The 20,629-nt window shown below is 41.1% G+C and overlaps 1 protein-coding gene across 2 annotated transcripts in view; it reads left to right on the top strand.

Annotated features, from left to right (window-relative positions):
* The window catches only part of GLRA2 (glycine receptor alpha 2), a 174,760-nt gene that overhangs the window by 122,173 nt on the left and 31,958 nt on the right, over positions 1-20,629 (top strand). For both annotated transcript variants that reach the window (XM_087859367.1, XM_045790860.2), the window contains exon 8: positions 15,969-16,118. In XM_087859367.1, the coding sequence (XP_087715493.1) occupies positions 15,969-16,118 (150 nt within the window). The remainder of the gene's footprint in view (positions 1-15,968; positions 16,119-20,629) is intronic.

Genomic DNA, 20,629 nt, shown 5'->3' with positions numbered 1-20,629 from the left:
CCACATCACTGAGGCATGGCACAAATATCTGAACAGTGAATAACACAAAAATCTGTTACCGATGAGCAAAGACAAATAAAAGAATAAGGAAGAATCTAAGATACCATCTGGGCCAAACCCTTTCCATAGGCATAAATCCCCTAGAAAGACACATTGTAGGAAGCATTCTGATTAATCAAATATTCCAATTAATTGTTAGGTCTAAGGTACTAAGAAATACAATGCCAAAAGACTTAGAGTACAATAAAAATATCCCAAGTGTTAAAACTAGAATGAATGGGTGATGTCACAGTGGAAATAAGGCTAGACCAAGAATCCTGTTCCAGGCCTGGCTTTGCTCTTAACTAGTTCTTTGACATTAGGGAAATCTCTCAAGCTCTCTGACCTCAGTATCTGCACAGCTCTAGTATGTAGGGATAGAATGAATTGTATATTGAAATATTTTTGAAAGATCAATGTATATTACACAACATACATAGTACTAATTGTTCATGGTGATAATATGCTTCAGAATGTTAGAGAAAGCTGGGAAAAATTATACAAACTTTGTATTCTCATAATATTACTCATAAATGCCTTCAACATTACCACCATGAGTCATAATATTGGATAAGGCTCAAAAAAAGTTTATGGAAAAGATCAAATTCAATTATGAATTATAGAAGCATAAATGAATCTCTAAATAGAATTTGAGCAAATATACAGTTTGCATTCTGTTTATCTAAATTCCACAAGAATAATTCTGCCCAGTTTTCTAAAAATAAACAGTTGGGGATTTAAAGGTAAAACAGAGCCATTTCAGGCCAAAAGGTCATTCTAAAACAAGAATAGTGGCAGGAAAATTAGCCACTCACTGATAGCATTGATTTCAAGATACAGCAGTTGCCCAATATCTCTTAAGTGCTTCCATCCAGGAAGGAGTCACACGAGACTGACTCCCACATTTAATTTTAATGAAGATCCTAAATTGGATGAAACTATTAATTAATCTAACTCATTTGCAGTACTCAAGGCATTGACTCTAATGGCAGGATTGGAGTACAAGAGGTCAGCTCCACCGTGATGATCAGAGTTAACACGTTTGAGCATTTACAAAGTACCAGGCCCAGTTGTAAGCACTACCCCGTTGTTAGTTCATGTATATCTCAATTGTTACAGCAAACCTATGAGATCAGCTCCATTATTGTCCCCATTTCTCAGCTGAGAAATCTGAGGCACAGAGTGATTAAGTTATCTTGCCCAAAGTGTATAGCTAGAAAGAGGCAAGGCCTGATTTGGACCCTCAAAGTCAAACAATGGTGCAAATGGGTTTTACCACCATGACAACATAGCGTGGATAGAGAGCATGGCCATTGACTACTGAACAATTTATAAGGATTTGTTGACTGACTGCTAAAAATATGCAATGCATTTTGGGACCCTATATCTGTATACACAATAGCAACAAGAAATTGAGATGAGAATTTAAGAAATTCCAAAAAACAAAAACAAAAACAAAACCCTTACAATGGAATGTTTGAGTATGAATTATCCAGTTTTACTTTCTATGTTGATCAAACCATAGAGAAAATTTATTAACTCAGACTACCCTGGGTAGTGTTTAGTTTGAATTACAACATATGATTAATTCAGGAATTCACGACAAAATTGTTTTCCATAAAGGGCTGGAGAGTAAATATATTAGGCATTCTGAGCTGTCAGAGCTCTATTGAAACTATTCAACTCTACCATTGTAAGTAGTAAATAGAGAGCTGCAAATAATATGTAAATGAATGGGTATGGCTGCATCTAATTAAACTTTATTTACAAAAGAAAGTAACAGAACAGATTTAACTCATGGCAGTAGTTGGTGACCCCTGGACTTCAGCATGGGTAAACTGATTTTGAATAGCTATTTTATATATGTTTAAGGAGGGAGTCTGCTTGAATGAATAGATTAAAATTGAATGTGTTATAGTTTTTGTTCTCTTATGCTAATTATATCCTTCTGGATACCTTGGCTATTATTATTATTTTTTTAATTTTTCTTTTTTTAATAAAATTTTTTTATTATGTTATGTTAGTCACCATACAGTACATCCCAAGTTTTTGATGTAAAGTTCCATGATTCATTACTTGTGTATAACACCCAGTGCACCATGCAATACATGCCTTCCTTGGCTATTATTTTTAACTAAACTTTGCTCTTTAAAAAGTCCAAAACTAACTACAAAATCTTACCAAATTCTGACTCTGTGAGGCCCAAAATAAACAATGTATCTCCCTTTCCTTCTCTCTTCTTCTTCTTGCTCTCTCCTGAAGACACCATGTATTAGTTAACTATCACTACATAACAAATTACCCCCCTACACCACCACCACCACCACCACCACCACCACCACCAAAGTTTACTGGCTTAAACAACATTTTAATCTTTACTTTTTTAGAGAGAGAGAGAGAGAGAGCACAATCAGGGAAAGCAGGAGAGGGGGAATCAGGGTCCCTGCTGAGCAGGGAGCCTGATGTGGGGCTTAATCCCCAGACCCTGGGATCTTAATCTTTACTTTCTGTGGATCAGGAATCCAGGCAAAACTTAGCTGGGACCTCTATCTCGGGGTCTCTCAGGAGGCTGAAATCAAGGTGTCAGCTAGGACTGCAGTCTTACATGAAGACCCAACTAGAGAAGGATCCATTTCCAAGCCAACTCATGTGGTTGTTGGCAGGATTCAGTTCCTTCTGGGCTGTTGGACAGCCAACTGACTGTTGGCTGAGTGCCACCCTGAGTTCCTTGCCAGGGAGCCCTTTCCACCAGGGCCAGCACATGAAAAGAGCCAGAGAGAGCATGCCAGCAAGAAAGAAAGTGCAAGCAAGATGAAGTCTATCTTTTATAACGTAATAATGAAAGCAACATCCCATCATTTTGCCATGATGTACTTGTTAGAAGCAAGTTGCTAGGTCCAGCTCACAGTCAAGGGGAGGAGGTTATAATACCAGGAGGCAAGAATCATTGGGGACCTCTATTAAAACTAAGTCTTCATTGGTCTTTTAGTGTAATGTTGATAACATTTTTAATTGATGTCTTGTCAACAGGACTAATTTGTACCTTCATAATATGTACATCCTTATAGGCTCAACATATAGCTGTGACTCAATCTCCCTAATAAACATCATACCTAGCATGGAACAGATTATGTTTCTGCAAATAAGGTACTCTCATTATTTCCCTGACCCCAAGAGGGTTAGTACATGCTGAATAACTCTTGCATATTATTGATAGAAAGTATTAGTTTTTGTTATAGTTACACAATTCCAATTTGATCAGTTCAAAACTAGCTGTGTAGAACAAAAAGGGAAGTGATGGGTATTAAATGATATGGGTAATAGATCCCAAATTGATTTGATACTTCTCCAGATTGGTTTTTGAACTGTGTTGACACTCCATTCCTATTGTTGATGTGCAAACCAGCCAGATATAGGGCTTTTGTCAATAAGAAAGGAATTTTCAGGAGGAGGTGTGGTTGGTTTGTTTGCATCCTGGTTCTAAATGGTCCTTGATGTGGAAGGCATCATATTTGTGTCAGGCTTCCCTGATCTAAGTTTAGGTTTGGGTCATTTGTTTCATTAAACCGTGGGCCCTATAACAAGTATTTAGATGCAGATAGTTCATTTGGGAGGTGGTCTCAGAAAGGACAAATGAGAGAGTGGGGAGTGTAACAAAGAAAGGAAAAAGCCAATAAAGTGTATTACTGAGCTGGTTATCATGGAGGGCAACTAGGGCTCAGTCCTGCTGGGGATCCTCTGAAAAACCACACAGAATTTTCATTGGACTTGTCCCACCGATAATGGGAAACCTGAGGTCTTTATCTACCAACTCAACTCCATTCCTCCATGGTTGAGAGCTGCCCCTAGGAGTGTTCTAGGTTTCCTTGCATACAAGTAGAAAAAAGTTATTAAAGCACCAGGAAAATCTCTTAGGCAGAAAAGCTGAGGGGTCGAGGGGCTTGAGGTAAGTTGCTGACCGTTCACAGGAGACATTTCCACTGAATTTGCTGGTGGATTCGGTGCATCTACCACACACAGTCTTGCACACATAAATATTTTCCATCCTGCTATTGACTTGGTTTCCTCTCTCATCACTTTCCATTTCCCTTGAGTCACAGAATCATAGACTAGCAGAAACCTTAAAGATGAGCGTCCAAGCCTTTTCTATTTCCAAGAAGGAATCTGAGGCCCAGAAAGGTGAAGTGATGTGATCCAGTTTGCAAAGCCAGCCACTGGCAAAGCCAAAACCCACATCCTTCCTCATTGCTCTCTCCATCACAGCCCTGCTACCTCCTCTTAGTTTCTATAATCCTCTAGGATTGATTGTCACCACGGGACTGAGATTGACTGTAACTCTCTGAGGCAGATATATACAACTGATATATTAGAAACTGGTGTGCTCACTGAGTCCTACCAAAATCTTTTCACATTTACAATTTATTGTTTTTACTAGTCTGTACATTTCCATACTGAAATATAATAATAATGCTTCCTGATGGCAGGGCATTTTTTTTTGTTTCTTTAAAGAGCTTGCCCATCTATTTTTGTCATTTTATTCAAGAGGCTGTAGGATTTCTTTTTAATTACTAACAGACTCCTGCAGGCTAGTATCTATTGCAAATAAGTATCTAATTATTAGCGGGTGATTTGTGCTTCTGGTTTTTGTGGTGAGGAGAGAGGCGTAGAGCCGACTCGCATCAAAATGCTGCCAGGCTATAAGAAATAGATATAGTAGAGGCCAGCTCTTTGGTAATTTACAGTAACAAAAAGTGAAATCACCAGCCCGGCCAGTGGCTTTTGTATCAGTGAATTCTCCACCCCCGATTGACCTGTAGCTCCTTTTCTTGTTTTCTCCTCCCCACACATAACCTGGAATTTGATGGGGGCCTGGAATTTCTCCATTTCAGGAGCTTTAGGTTAGCATGCACCAGGCAGGAGCGCTCAGAGTCTCAAGCCAAGAAGGGAAGGTTTCTGTCAAGGTTCTCTCATGGAGACATCTTCGCTGGCCTGCTGCCTCCACTGTGAGCTCACGTGCAAGTACAAAGCTGGTGTTAAACCAGGCCAGAAGCCAGGAGGTGGATGGTAAACTTCTCAGCTACCACGGGCTCTGCCATTCAGTTATCATCTCACACTATGTCCTCAGCTGTGAAATAGTCTTTGTCCCTCGACCAAAAGAACACTTATCCTTATCCCAGGATGTAGCATGCCAGTGCTCAGAGGATTCAGGTCCATTGTGGGGAAGGTCAGCACCGGGAGAGGTCTCTTGTACCCTGAAGTCAAGAAAGGATTCTAGGCGTTCTTCAGGAAATGGCTTCTCTATAATTGCGGGTTGAACTGGGTTTCTCAGACTGCCACCATTTTACAGTCCAGAATCACCCATTCCTCACCGCTCTTACCTACTGATTGTCTCAGAAGTGGGTGTGAATCAGGAGTCCGCCATCATGATTGCTGTGGGACGATGAAAAGCCTGCACGGACTCGGCACTGGCCTGCCCACTGGCTCCAACGCTCTGAGTTTCAGAAATGGTCAGGGTGAGAGGTTTGACCGGGGCTGCCTTCCTGATCTGGCCTCCTCAACCTACTCTAGGGAGCACTGCCAACAAGCCCAGTCTAGGAGGTAGGGATGCTTCAGCTTTTCCACACTGCCTCTCCCATCAAGCCTCCTCCATGGGAGCACAAGTTGGAAAGCCAGAGAAAACCTTCATCACGATAAACCCTGGCCATCATTCCAAGGCCTTTCACTCAGCCTTAGTCTGAAGAACAGGACTGGACTGTCTTTATTAACCTTTTACCCCTTCTCCTTCCATGCTCACAAGTATGAAATTTGAACCTGGGTAGGGTGGGTAAGTGAATCAATAAAGAAGTGGAAACAGCACTATCTGCTGACCGAGAAAGCAAATCGGTAACAGGGTGGTTATGTCTCATCTTTAAACATTTATGTTCATCGTATCTCCATGGCTGCAGGCATGACTGTGCTGCCATTTCTTAGGCTCCTGCCCCACTGCATGCACCTTCCCACCTCTCTTTCACACCAGATGTTGTCATCTGGTGAAATCAGCCTGTGAGTAATTCTCTTGACTCACTCCCCAGAGAGGAAGGTTCCCACAGGGTCAGTGAGCCAAAAAAGCACGGAGTGTGGAGTCACGCCAGGTAGATGGGAAGAGCAGCTCAACCATTCTTTGGCCATGAGATCGCGGTAGCTGATGAGTAAACTCAAGGGTCCTTATCTTTATAACGGAGATAACTCCTAGAGCTGTGTTGTTGCAAGCTTTTTGTTGATGGTGGTGGTTTGTTGTCGTGTTTTGGTAACAGCACATATCCGCTCCTGTGACATTTTCCTTTGTCACTACATATTTATTGTGCTCACTACAATGAGGTTCCATTTTATGTGAACTTAGCTTATGTGAATTTGAAGTAGGGCAATGTAAAAACACGAGGAAAGTCTCAATGCATGCACAGAACATGAAATACAACAAATTCTACTTTATATTTATTCCTCCAGGGAAAACTGCCTTGAGTTATGCAAGATTTGAATTTCACAATGGCTTCAGGAGCTCATCCCTGGCAAACCATCGTGACTGAGGGCCTGCAATCTGCCAAATGAGTGTTAAGATTGACATAGTGTCTTATTCAATCCTTCAATGATTTCATGACACTGGAATCCTTGGGCCCCTACTTCAGTCTGAGGAAACAGGTTTCCTCAGCTTAAGTGATTTTCCCAAGTTGACTGGCCATTCAGCTAGAATTCAAATCCAAGCTGGCCTGGCTCTAAAGCTGTTCCTTTCCTTTCTTTCTTCCCATCTTCACAGTCTTCCCAATTTCTCCCTCTCCCTCTCTCTCTCTCTCCCTCTCTCTCCCTCTCTTTCGCACTCTCTCTCTCTCACACACACACATACATATACTGATCACACAAATATCTATGAGGTGGAGGATCATCTCATTATCCCCCCCCCAAAAGCTGGTGGTTGTCTTTCTAACACTGAGATAATCCAATTGGCTCTTCTTCATTGGGGTTGTTTTTTTTGTCACTAGTGGGCAATTTGCTCCCGTCTCCCACTCCCTCCTTATTTCTGCCCTTGTTTGAGAATGTACTGCCATTGTTTGGGCACTGAGGGTACAGCCACAGGAAGTAGACTGTGGGACAAATCAGTATTCCAGGCCATAAGCTGAGAATGTGAGGAGACATGTGCAAACACAAACACAGGGAAGAAGATGTCCCCTGGTCCTTCTTCCTCCCCTTCCTCCAGATGCCAGTCCCTCCTCACCTGGGCATCTTCCCCAGATGCTCACGTTTGCAGAAGACTGAGAGACTTGGGGGTGCCTTGTCGCAGGGTGTCCCTCTGGTGCCTCTAACAGTGGATACCACCTAATAGTCCTTGTATATTCTGGGGCTGGTGGTTCTACCCTTCTCTTAGCCTCTCCACCCATAAAATCTTATGTAGGTAGTAGGCTTTGGCAAGTTACTTTGAACAGTTTGCTGACCACCATAATGGAGAGAAACTTACTCCTCTTTGGAAATGACATCAGCTATCTAGGCCTGTGTGCCACCCAACAAACAAATTGGTCCCTGAAGTTTGTTCAAGTTTGTCCTTACGAAAGTTTTATGATTTAAGGACTACCATTTTTCTAGTTGCCTCCTGCGGATACCAGGCTAGGAGGCACTGCCACCCAATGGCTGTTTCTACAAACAGCACCTTCACAAGAGTGTTTACTCAATATTCCACCCAGAACCCAGCAAGAGCATAAGACATGGAGAGAAAATGGGGTAGGGGTAGTGACACTGGGATGGGCCAGGTACTTGATGCTGCCACCATCCCTCTCTGCCAAGGAAATCTGATTTTCCCGGCATTAAACAGCAGATGTGAGCTCTTTAATTAGGCAATAAAAATGGCAACTTGGCAGTGAAATTATAAAGATAAAATTGTACAACACCATGAATCTTTGGCACTAGGATTAATTCAACTGTCTACATTTTTTCTGATGATATTTTTACAGTGACTGAATGTAGGTAAGAGTCAAAACAGAAAATCAAAGCCAGAATTCTCATTTCCTCTATTGTTGATTATCAGCTGTATAAAATTTAGACATGCATTTAATAAAATTATTTTTTCTCCCATAAAATGGGGATGGAGAGAGTAGGGGTATCCTTCATAGCACTGAATGAAAGACAAGTTCATTGGAGTTACCAAAGGCTTCTGATCCATGTAATGAAAGCACAAGTCAGGTTACTGTAACCAACAGGTATCCTTCAGTTCAACAGCTGCATTAACAAGGGTTAATTAAAACTTTGCTTTCTAAATTAGGTAAGAAGTACATAGCAGAAGAGCTTCTGTTCTGGTTTAGCAATGGTTTGTATGTATAGTTTGAGAATAAACATTGACTCAAGCAGGTGGGTGTGAGAGACCATTTCACTTAAAGAAAGAAAAATATCTTAGTATTTTGAGATTGCCCTGTGAATCCATTCTGTCTCTCTTCTATCAAGAGATACTACTTGGGGGGCACCTGGGTAGCTCAGTGGGTTAAGCATCTGACTCTTGATCTCAGCTCAGGTCTTGATCTCAGGGTGAGTTCAAGCCCCAAGCTGGGCTGCACACTGGGCATAAAGCCTACTTAAAAGAAATACTCCTTGGTTGATCATAGTCACCTGTGATTTTTTTCCCTACTGTAGAGAGCTTCTATGTGCTCATAACTAACCCTCCTTGCTTGTCTGTTGGAGGAATATCACAGCTCTCTGAGGTCAGCCCAGAAGCTGAGAATGTGGATATATTTTGGTTGACAAATTGTCACAGGACAGTGTCTTGCCCATGAAGGATGGAGAGGGCATTCAAGCTGTAAGGACATTCAGGCAAACCTCATACAATGATGATTCACTCTTCTGTGCAGAGGATAAACCCTGGGTAGAAAATGGCCCAACCCCTACACAACCAGCTTCATGACATGGAATATTATGTAGTTTTTTAATATGAACAAAACAAATTACGGGACTAAAGTAAATAAATTCATGGCTTGATTTTCCCTTTTGAAATGGATCTGAGTATATCATTAATAAAAAATTTAACTCAAGAAAACTTGCCCAAGTTTTCAAAAAACGCCAACAGTCTTGAAAGAACAGTGATGCAAAATATCTCTAAGAAATGTCAACATGATGCCAAAACAACTGAGCAATGAGCTAAACTCCACCATCTAACTGATGTTTTCGAATACCAGACCAGTGTTTATTTAGTGCCACAAAAATCTAACCCATTTGACTGGCTCTACTTTTTCACCAGATAGGTTTGCAAACTACATAAATTGTAAAGTCATGAAAATAGTAAGTATGCTTCTTTCCCTTAATGCAAATAAATAAGGAGTAATCTGGATATCATCACCTATAGAGACCGAAGCTAATTTTTTCCTTTTAGTTTTAGTTGTTCTCATTTTTGCTTTGGTAGCTGATCCTTCACATAAAGCATCGATTGTGAAAGGAATCTGAATTTATATATGGCTTGGATAACTTGTCAATCAACAGAAACTATGGGGCACTTATGATATGCTCAAAGACTTGTCCTTGGTGGCATAGATACAAAAGACATTACTGGGTCTTTATCCTCCAGTATCATATACTTTAGTTGGGTGGATAAAACATGCATATATGAAGCAAAGACTAAACTGTATGATCCTAACTGTAAGTGTAATACAAATCCTAAAGATAGGCAAGACCACCGTGGACTAGAATGGGTAGAGAAAGCATCACTCTGGAGGTGGAGTTTGAGCTACTTCTTGAGGAATTATCTGGAAATAAACAGGTAGAGCATAAATCTTTATGCTGGGAGAAATATATAGGTCAGGTTTTTCTTAAACCTGAACACTATTAACATTTGGGGCTGGAGAATTCTAGGTCATGGGGACAGTCTTATGCGTTGTTGGGCATTTATAGCAGTATCCCTGGCCTCTAACTACAAGAAGCCAGTGGCAAAACCCCACTCTCCAGTTGGGACAACCAAAAACATCTTCAGGCATTGCCAAATGTCTTCTCAGAACAATATCGTCCCCAGTGGAAAACCACTGGACTAGATATAGATGCCTGGGCTTGGGGTGTTTTTGCTTTCTCCATCTCCGAGTTTATCAACCTCAGAATTACTGAGATTTTGGGTTGGATGATTCTCCATTGTGGGGGTTGCTCTGTGCATTACAGGATAGTTAGCAGCATGCCTGACCTCAACCTCCTAGACACCAGTAGCACCTCCCCCTGGTTGTGACAACCCAAAATATCCCCAGGCATTGCCACATGCCCCCTGGGGTGCAAAATCACACCCATTTATGAACCGCTGGGGTTCTCAGTAGGAATGGACTTGGCCCCCTCAGGGATAAGCAGAATTACTTAAACAAAGTACAAGGTTCATGTTAGGAAAGAGTGGAATAAGATTGATTAAGTAGGGTGGACACATACTGTGAGAGATCTTGGATACTAGAGCCTATAATAGGCAACCTCGGCAGTTCTTTAAGCTGATGTGTTGCAAACTATAATTGGCATTTTAAATTTAATCTCGCAGAAGCAAACGAATAAAGTGCCATGGAGAAGAACTGAATACAGGGAGTAGGGGACTCAGTCAGGAAGTTATAATAACCAGGTTTAAGTACTGATGGCCAGGGTTGTAGTGACATCTTTAAAATGGAGAGGAAAGAGTAAACCCAACGGTTTACTTTCTTTACTGCAGAAAGAAATGTTGAGCTTTTACAACAGACTGAGTATTAGAGATAAAGGCGAGTGAAGAACAATGGCGAAACTACATTCACTAGTGGGAAGAAAGATAAAAATCAAATGAAAGGGAAGGAGGGAGATTTAATGAGTTTGATACTAACTGCAGGCATTTTAGAATTAGCACACGAATGAGAGGTGAGAGGTCAGGACTGAACGATGCATTTGGGAGTGTTGGAAAGACAATACCCTCCGTGGCCTAATATAATGAAAATTGATTTCTCACTCAAATTATACTCCATTATAGAGTGGGTGGCCCTGGGTCTTCCAGGGATCCAGGCTTCTTCCATCTTTGGGCACTGCCATCTGAAATGAGTGATATCCAAGGTGGCCGCAGATGGGTTAAATCATAAGGACATCATGGGAGATTTTAGAGGCCCTGAAGTGGCATATAGCACTTCTGCCCACATTGCATGGGGGATCCAACTGAAGTGGCAAATCTATCTTACTGGCATCCCAGGAAAAGGAAGTGGGATTCATGAGAACTTGGCCAATCTCTGCTATAGGACGGACACACACACACACACACACACACACACGAACAAGAAAAAACTATAGGAGTAGATGAATTCATTGAGGACGTGAAGACGGGGAAAATCAAAGAGGTAGAGTTCAAGGAACACAAATTACAAACAGAAGAAGATTCATAAAAGGATTCAAAGATGTTAGAAAGCTTGGGAGAGAATAGGTCTTGTGTGGAGTTAAAAGTGGCAAGAGGAAGGAAGGCAAATTTTGGTAAGGAGGGGAAATGTCTGCTTTTGCTAAGACTCTGGCTTTTGAAGACAAAAAACATCAGGATAATTAGAAAAGGACTTACACACCTATACCCCACCTCAAAACCATCACTAGCTTATCTTTAAGAGCAGTCTGAAACCCAAACTCCTCGGCCTGGCCTTTGATGTGCTGGCCCAGCCTATGTGTTCACACCCCACCATGCACTTCCCAGGTCCCTAGCATATCCTGGTTATGAGGCTGTTTGAGATCCCTGAGCCCACCTCCTCTCCCATCTTCGTGGCTTTGCTTTTATAGCTGTTTCCACCCACCAAAGTCCTGGCTTTCCATAAACCCTAGGTCAAATGCCACATCACTGAAGAAAGAAGCTTTTTCTGATCTTCCCTGTCAACATCAACCTCCCCATATTCCAACAGCCTTTTGGTCTTTCCTCTACCTTGGCACAGGGGACCACCTACTTTGGATCAGTTAGCTGTTCACTTGACTGTCTCCTCAGTAGACCATGAATTTCTCAAGCACCAAGCAGTGCTGCTGTGATGTATAACCTCAGGACAAAGCACACACACTATAGTCTAGGTGAGGGGATAGCAAATGTTTTCTGTAAAGGGCCACATAGTAAGTATTTGAGGTTTTGCAGGCCAAATGGGCTCTGTCACAACTACTCAACTGTGCCATTTTAGTGTAAAACCACCTGTAGACGATATGTAAATGAACGAGTAGGGCTGTGTTCCAATAAAACTTTATTTTAAAACATGTGGTGGGCCAGATTTGATCCACAGGCCATAATTTGCTGCTCTGTGACGTATGGGAATGACACTTTCTGGAGCACAGCATGAACAGCGTCCTCTGAAGTATAACCCGGCAAGTATCGATGTGCGTCTTAGTTATCGTTGTATCTTTTGCCCCACCTCCCACCAGCACCTAGTACAGTGCCTTCCACATAGTAGGCCCTCAATGTTTATTTTCCTGAATTAAATATGCCTGGAAAGATACTAACTCAGTGAGTCATAATAGCATTTTGAGAGTTTAATTACCTTGGAAAACTATTTTTTGCAAGATTGTAGTAAAGTAGTTCTGAAAGCAATCATGTAGGCCCAAGAATCATAAAAAGAATGTGACAGGGGAAGATGTGAGCTAACAACATCTAGGGATTAGCAGCCAAAGAGAGAGAATCTGACATCAGAGCTGGGTAAAAGCAACAAAAAGGCATTTCAATCCTCAGAGACTAGCACCAAGGGACATCACATCATATGTAATAGATGTCTCACAACACCCTCTAAATCCGTGTGAATAATGCATTTAATGCCAGCACTTCAATGCTGGAAAGATGTTCATGATTTGGAGGAAACTCAGAGACCAACCAAAATGATTAAGAGACTGAAAGGACTCATTTATGAGCAGCTATAAAAGAAGCCAAATGCGTGCTTGGCCTGCTGATGGCCAGAACGAGATGGGGGAAAAGGTTTACAAATTACCAAATGCTGTAAACACCAGGAAGGGGAGGAATGATGGTCCACTCTATTGGACTTAGTTCTTGGTATGGACATATCTCAGGCACTGACAAATTCCTCTCATTATTGGGTCTTAAAACATTTACGGGCCTTCTGAATAATATATAACTGGGAATGCTGTGATTGGTAATGTTCTATTATTACAGGAGAATAGGATTGCTCTAGAAGAGCAAATGTAAGACAAATTACAGGGGAACGGGATTGCTCCAGAAGAGCAAACACAAGACAAATGATTGCTTATTAAGGAAAGAAACATTCCAGGCATGCTAAGTGTGCTGAGAGAATTAAAATGCACCAACAGTCCACTCCTAGAAATATCAAGTACATGCAACTGTGGATAATGTTACATAGTATAGAATCATTGAAATTTAATCCAAAGATGGAAAGCTGGTCCGATATTTCCTTCATTCCTTCTGTCATTCAATCATTGATTTATCCATCCATCCCACATATCTAATGTTTACTCACTATTTGCTAGGTCCTGTGCTGGTGATACAGAGCCTGTCCAAAAAATGAAAACCAAAAAACAAAACTGCTTGTTGTCTAGTTGTGGGGTCAGGGAAGTTCATGGAGTAAGAAGGGACAGGTTCAATAGAGAATGATGAGAGAGCAAAGAAAAGTGGCTCCTAACCCAGATGGGAGAAAGTAGGAAGGTTGGGGAGGCTTCCCAGGTGAGCTGGCATCTGAATCTAGTCCTGAAGGATTCTGAGGAGTCTGTGAATCAGGAAGAATGAGAATAAGCATCCCAGGTAGGAAGGGTGATCGATTCAAAGTGCTGGAGATGACAAAGTGCTGGACCACTTTGTCACAGCATATGTGGGCTGACCAGTAGTTCAGGTTGACCGAGACAAACAGTATAAAGCAGGGGGTAACCTTAAAAATAATAATTGGAATATATTCCAAAATTTCTCCATTAACAAAATCACACTCTTATGTAGACAAATAATTGCAAACATTTATATAGCACTTATTCTGTGCCAGATACTATTCTAAACACTTTGCATATATTAAGTAATCTTTGCCATGTAACTTTGAGATAGGTATTATTGTCCCTATTATACAGACAAGGATGGGAGGCAGAAAGAGGTTTAACAATTTGGCAAAATCATAGTTAGTCAGGAACAGGGCACTCTTTTCTAATTGGAGCATCTCACTCTAGAGCCTCTGCTGTTACATTCCCTATGTTGCTATTAACTTTCTAAGTCAGAAGCCTGTTTTCCTATCATTCTTCCCATAATCCCACTCTAAAAACTGATGGGACAAATAATCAGAGATATAGCCAAATATTTTGGGGAAGAACGTTCACAGCCTCAACGTTTATAGTAGCAAACAACAGAACTACAAATCACCTAGATGCCTTGTAATACAAAATGGTTTATCATGGTCTGGACCATTATGCAAGCATGATTTAGAAGAAAGTTAAATGATGTAAGAAATGCTCACTCTAAAGGTCAAAGAGAAATGTAAGACACAAACTGTATAATCCTAGTAGTGTGTTTGTGTGTGTGTGTGGAAAGGAAATCCACCAGTCAGACTGGTATCCAATTCCAATCTTACCTCTGCCATTTAACTAGCTCTGTGACCTTGAGTAATAACTTAACCCTTCTCTACTCCAGTTTCCTCATCAGAAAATGGGGGTAATACAGTTGTTGTAAGGGTTAGAAAATACGGGTAAAATGCTTACAATACTGCCTGGTAAACACTCAGTGTCTGATATCAAAATAATTGGAAACCCTATTTAAAAGTTAGAGCTAGGGATGTCTTGGCTAAGTGTAGGACTCTTGAGTTCGGCTCAGGTCATGATCTCAGGGATTGAGACCCGTATCAGACTCCACATTCAGGGGGGAGTGTACTGGAGATTCTCTCTCTCCCTCTCCCTCTGCACCCCTACCCCAACACATGTTCTCACGCTCGTTCTCTCTCTCTCAGATAAATAAATCTTTTTTAAAAAAGTTAGAGCGGGGCGCCTGGGCGATTCAGTCAGTTAAGTGTCTGACTCTTGATTTTGGCTCAGGTCATAATCTCAGGGTGATGAGATCGAGCCCTGCAGTGGCTCCCCCCTCAGCAGGGAGTCTGTTTCTCTCCCTATCCCTCTGCCCCTCCACTGCTTGTGTGCTCTCCCTCTCTCTCAAATAAATAGATAAATCTTTTTTTTAAAAAAAATTTAGAGCTAGATAGTACACATTCAGCTAGCAGTTTGATAAGCATCCTTTGTAGTCTGGGGTCCAGTAGGTTACAACACCATCTAGTTATTTTAAAAAATAAGTGGGAATGAGGTGAGGTGAGGGGCACTTTCCATTGCAGGTAAAAACTATTTGCTTTCAGAATCTGATTTCTCAAATTTTAAGGTATACTGAACACTCAGCTAACCATTGAAGTGTTATAAAATTTCCTTTTTAACCAGATCCCTTCCCAAGACCAGAGCCCTGATGTTTTATTTGGGTTGAATATTTTTGAATTGTGATAGTTTAAAACCATTTAGAAATGTGTTTTCATTGTCAAGATCAACAGATTGATGGAAATTACAAATGGGTTTTTGAAGGGCCCAGAGCCACACATAGCTTATTTCTCATCCGGGTTTTGTAATTATCTAAATTATACTGTTTTTTAAATATTAAGAAAAAAAGTGGAAGGAAATAAGCGGTTTCAAAATGTTGTTTTTTTCTTTTTTTCCATTAAGGAAATTCTTGTAGTCATCTGCGGAGCTGGTCTCAGGGATGAGGCTACTCGAGCAGATGGGCTATACTGAGAGAGATGGAACAAGGGCCTGGGGCAAAGGGCATGTCATTTTCACTGCTCGGCCCCGAATCTGCACAGTGGAATGGAAAATGCTTAAGCACTCTCTTAAGGAAAGGATAGAAAATCCTTGATGAAGGAAAATGAGGTATTCTGCTTCTCACAACACGAGGAACCCGATTTCTCCATGAGTTTTCACAGTGCCCCCCCTCTTCTCTCCCTCTCTTTCAGGTGTCCTACGTAAAAGCGATTGACATCTGGATGGCGGTGTGCCTTCTGTTCGTGTTTGCTGCCTTACTGGAGTATGCAGCAGTGAACTTTGTCTCCAGGCAACACAAGGAGTTCCTGCGGCTCCGGAGAAGACAGAAGAGACAGAATAAGGTACTGTTGACCCTCAGCGCAGACAAAGTCAGGTAGAGCTTGAGGTAGTTACCAGGCAGTGGAATTCAAAAAATAGAATACATAATGAGCAAGAGGCTAAGGTTAATTTTTGTCCTGAGGTGTCCTACTATACTGAATTATTGCTCAGGTCAGTCCTTTAAAATTGGGGCAGGGTTGTCGCATTTAGCAAATAAAAACACAAGGCATGAAGTTAAACTTGAATTTTAGATCAACAAATAGCATTGGGTATAAATATGTCCCAAGTATTCCATGGGAGATACTTATATTAATAAACTATTTGTTTATCTGAAATTAAGATTTAACTGGGAGCCCTGTGTTTTATCGGGCAACTCTAATTGGAGATACATACTCAATTTGACAAAATTGCTTTAAAATCCTGTTGTTTTGAACATTAATAATTTGTGTGTATGTGACTTTGTGTACATATAACCACCTCGACTGACTTTCTCAACAATTGCTCTGGTTGTATGTAAATAAGGTTCCTACCCAGGTTGGTCACAACTTGATAAATCCAGTCAAACTGATCTCATTGTCTCGACTTAAACTTTAAGGCATAAACCCAAATTCTACACCATTCAGAGGTTTGAGGTTTCAAACAGATGCTCAAATCAGTAGCTCCGTCGTCCCTAAACTTGCCTGCCCATTAGAATAGCCTGGGGATCTTTCCAAAACCCCAAACCTTGGCCACACCCCACAGTAATTAAATCCCGGTCTTGGGATGGGGCACGGGAGTCAGGATTTCTGAAGCCACCCCCCCCCACCCCCGGAAATTTCAGTGTGTGTCCATGTTGGAAAAGCACTACTCTGGCTTATAATCCAATTTCATTACGGGACACCAGGAGGCTTACACTTGTTTTCAGTTTCAGGTTCTGGGAGAGAAACACGTCCCTTGATATGGAGGATGCTAGTGCCTGTAACAATGTTGCTAGCAGACTTCAGTTAAAATTTTACATATAGGATATGATACTTTTCAAAATCTGTTCTCCTAAAATTTGAGAAATTAAACTTTCTATTAAAGCCATAGTTTCACTGTCAATCTTAATGCTTCCAAATACCTAGATGCAAAGTTAAACGTTTATTGTGATTTAGATGTTGGTTATGTTGAGGAGCTCGTATGCCTGGAGCTCACAGAGTCCTGACTTCATCTACCAAAATGTTTCCTGCACATACTCTGGACTGGTATCTGGCTGGTTGCCCTGTTTCTCTTCTCTACCTCTTAGGAACATTTTGTCCTACCATAGTGTAGAGAAACAGACACATTCTCCTTGCTGTACACTTTGAGTATCAAGCCTTTCTCAACTTTCTCGTCCTTGCCTCCCTGGTGATGATAACCATTTCTTCAACCTCATCCACAGGAGTCTGCACAAAGTGGCACCTGGGCCACCCAAGAAATTATGAGAATGTGAGGGTATTTCAGCACATAAACTGTATTCTCAGAATTCCCTGGCTTAGCATAGCAGATGGCCACCGACTGCATATTCTCCTAGATCAGAGATGGAAAATGAGTTTCATTTTGCTTCCCAAGTCTCAATAATTGGTAGGTCTTCCTTGGAATGCTATGTAGAAGATTCTTAGGCTGTATCTATATCTTATCATAAGAGTCATATGGAGCGCTTGTTAAAAGTAAATTCTCGCACAGATTCCTAAACCTATGAATCAGAGTCTGCAAGGGGAGGTCACTGAGAATTAGTACTTTTCACGAGAGTCCCAAGTGAGTCATACTATAAGTTTGCAGAAAACTGGGCAGTTCTAAAGCAGGCGGGAGATAATGAGATGAGGTTGCAGGAATAGGCAATTTCAGATTCATACAGGACTTCGCTGGCCAGTATAAAGGAATGGATTTTATTCTAACTGACTGGAATCCACAAATTAGTTTCACCATAGCAAATACCAGGATATCAAGTGGATGGTCCACGGGGTCAAGCATAACAGCAGCAGATAAGTTAGGAGGCTATTATAGAAATCTTCCAATTCACGAGCATGGAATGTCTTTCCATTTCTTTGCGTCATCTTCAATTTCTTTCATCAGTGTTTTATAGTTTTCAGAGTACAGATCTCCCACATCTTTGGTTAGGTTTATTCCTAGGTATCTTACTATTTTGGGTGCAATTGTAAATAGGATTACTTAATTTCGCTTTCTGCTGCTTCATTATTGGTGTATAGAAACACAACAGGGGCGCCTGGGTGGCACAGCGGTTAAGCATCTGCCTTCGGCTCAGGGCGTGATCCCGGCGTTATGGGATCGAGCCCCACATCAGGCTCCTCTCCTATGAGCCTGCTTCTTCCTCTCCCACTCCTCCTGCTTGTGTTCCCTCTCTCGCTGGCTGTCTCTATCTCTGTCAAATAAATAAATAAAATCTTTTAAAAAAAAACAACACAACAGATTTCTGTATGTGGATTTTGTATCCTGTGACTTTAGCGAATTCATTTATCACTGCTAGCAGTTTTTTTGGTGGAGTCTTTCGGGTTTTCTAAATATAGTATCATGTCATCCGCAAATAGTGAAAGTTTTGCTTTTTACCTCTTCCTTACTGATTTGGATGCCTTTTCTTTCTTTTTGTTGTCGGACTGCCGTGGCTAGGACTTCTAGTACTGTGCTGAATAAAAGTGGTGACAGTGGACATCATTGTCTTGTTCCTGACCTTAGGGGAAAAGCTCTTAGTTTTTCCTCATTGAGGATTATGTTAGCTGTGGGTTTTCATAGGTTGAGGTATGTTCCCTCTAAACCTACTTTTTTGGTTTTTTTTTTTTTTATCATGAATGGATGTTGTGCCTTGTCAAATGCTTTTTCTCTATTTAAATGATCATATGGTTCTTATCCTTTCTCTTATTGATGTATCACACTGATTGATTTGCAAATATTGAACCACCTTTGGAACCCAAAATTAAATCCCACTTGATAATGGTGAATGATTTTTTTAATGTATTGTTGAATTTGGTTTGCTAGTATTTTGTTGAGGATTTTTACATCTATGTTCATCAGGGATATTGGCTTGTAGTTCTCTTTTTCAGTGGTGTCATTATCTGGTTTTGGTATCCAGGTAATATTGGCCTCATAAAATAAATTTGGAAGCTTTCCTTCCCTTTCTATTTTTTTGGAGTAGTTTGAAAAGAATAGGTATTCAACAACACAAGAAAAAAAACAGGTGTTGGCAAGAATGTGGAGAAAAAGGAACACTTGTGCACTGTTGGTGGGACTGCAAACTGGTGCAACCACCGTGAAAAACAGTATGGAGGTTCCTCAAAAAGTTAAAGATAGAACTACCCTATAATCCAGCAATTGCACTGCTGGGTATTTACCCAAAAAATACAAAAACATGCATTCAAAGGGATACATGCACCCTTATGTTTATAGCAGCATGACTTACAATAGCCAAGATATGGAAGCAGCCCAAGTGTCCATTGATTGATGAATGGATAAAAAAGAGGTAGTGTATATAATACAATGAAATATTATTCAGCCATAAAAAATAACAAAGTAGTGCTATTTGCAATGACATAGATGGAGCTAGAGAGTATTATGCTAAGTGAAATAAGTCAGAGAAAGACAAATACCATATGATTCACTCATATATGAAATTTAAGAAACAACAAACAAGCAAAAGAAAAAAAAGAGAGACCAAGCAGGAAACAGACACAATTACAGAGAACAAACTGATAGTTACCAGAGGGGAGGTGGGTGGGGTTCTGGGTGAAATAGGTGATGGGGATTAAGGAATGCACTTGTTGCGATGAGCACTGGGTGATGTATGGAATTGTTGAATTACTATATTGTACACCTGAAACTAATAAAATACTGTAAGCTTAAAAAAGACAATGGAGGAGTTGGAGGAGAGGAAGGGAAAGTGGAAGGGAGGGCAGGGGAGTTAAGGGTGCTTGCAAGGGACCGGTAATGATGAACCAGGGACCCTAAGGTAGGTAAAGTGAGAACATGAAGGAGACACTGATTATTCATGGATTGGCCATTTTACTGAGACCGATGAAATGCTGAAATAAGAATGTTAAAATAACTGCACTGGAAGGACTCAAGCCAGTGGTGAGCAGGAGAAAGAAATGCTCAAAAATCAAGATTTCACAGGAAGTAAAGACAAGGATAAGGGTATGATCACGGGTACATGGCTAAGGTCCAACAGAGGAAAAATTGACAGCAAGGCAGTCCAGGAATTGGAAGGCCAAGGATGGAGCCAGTTATCCATTTGGTTATTGAAGACCCTCCACCAAAGGTGGCATTCATGCATATTGAGTTGATAGTGAAAGAGTCCCTAAGGTCATCAGCTACTAAGGGCTGGAGGCTGGTAGGTGACAGCAGTGATAAAGGAGACCAGTGATGAAGTCAAATGAACTCAACTTCAGAGGCTCCAGAGGAGCTGGGGTTAAGTAAGCAGAAAGCAAGACAGTTTGGGCACTGCAAAGAGGAGCAAGAAGGACACCTGAAATGGCTGGCAGTGATGGGCATTAAGGGGAGACTCCTTGGAGATGCCAGTTGGCAT

The sequence above is a fragment of the Ursus americanus genome, chromosome X (assembly GCF_024610735.1).
Source record: "Ursus americanus isolate L20-20 chromosome X, mUrsAme1.1.p, whole genome shotgun sequence".
Lineage (NCBI taxonomy): Eukaryota > Metazoa > Chordata > Mammalia > Carnivora > Ursidae > Ursus > Ursus americanus.
Note: the sequence above shows the minus strand (reverse complement) of the source record. Positions and strands in the feature narration are given on the sequence as shown.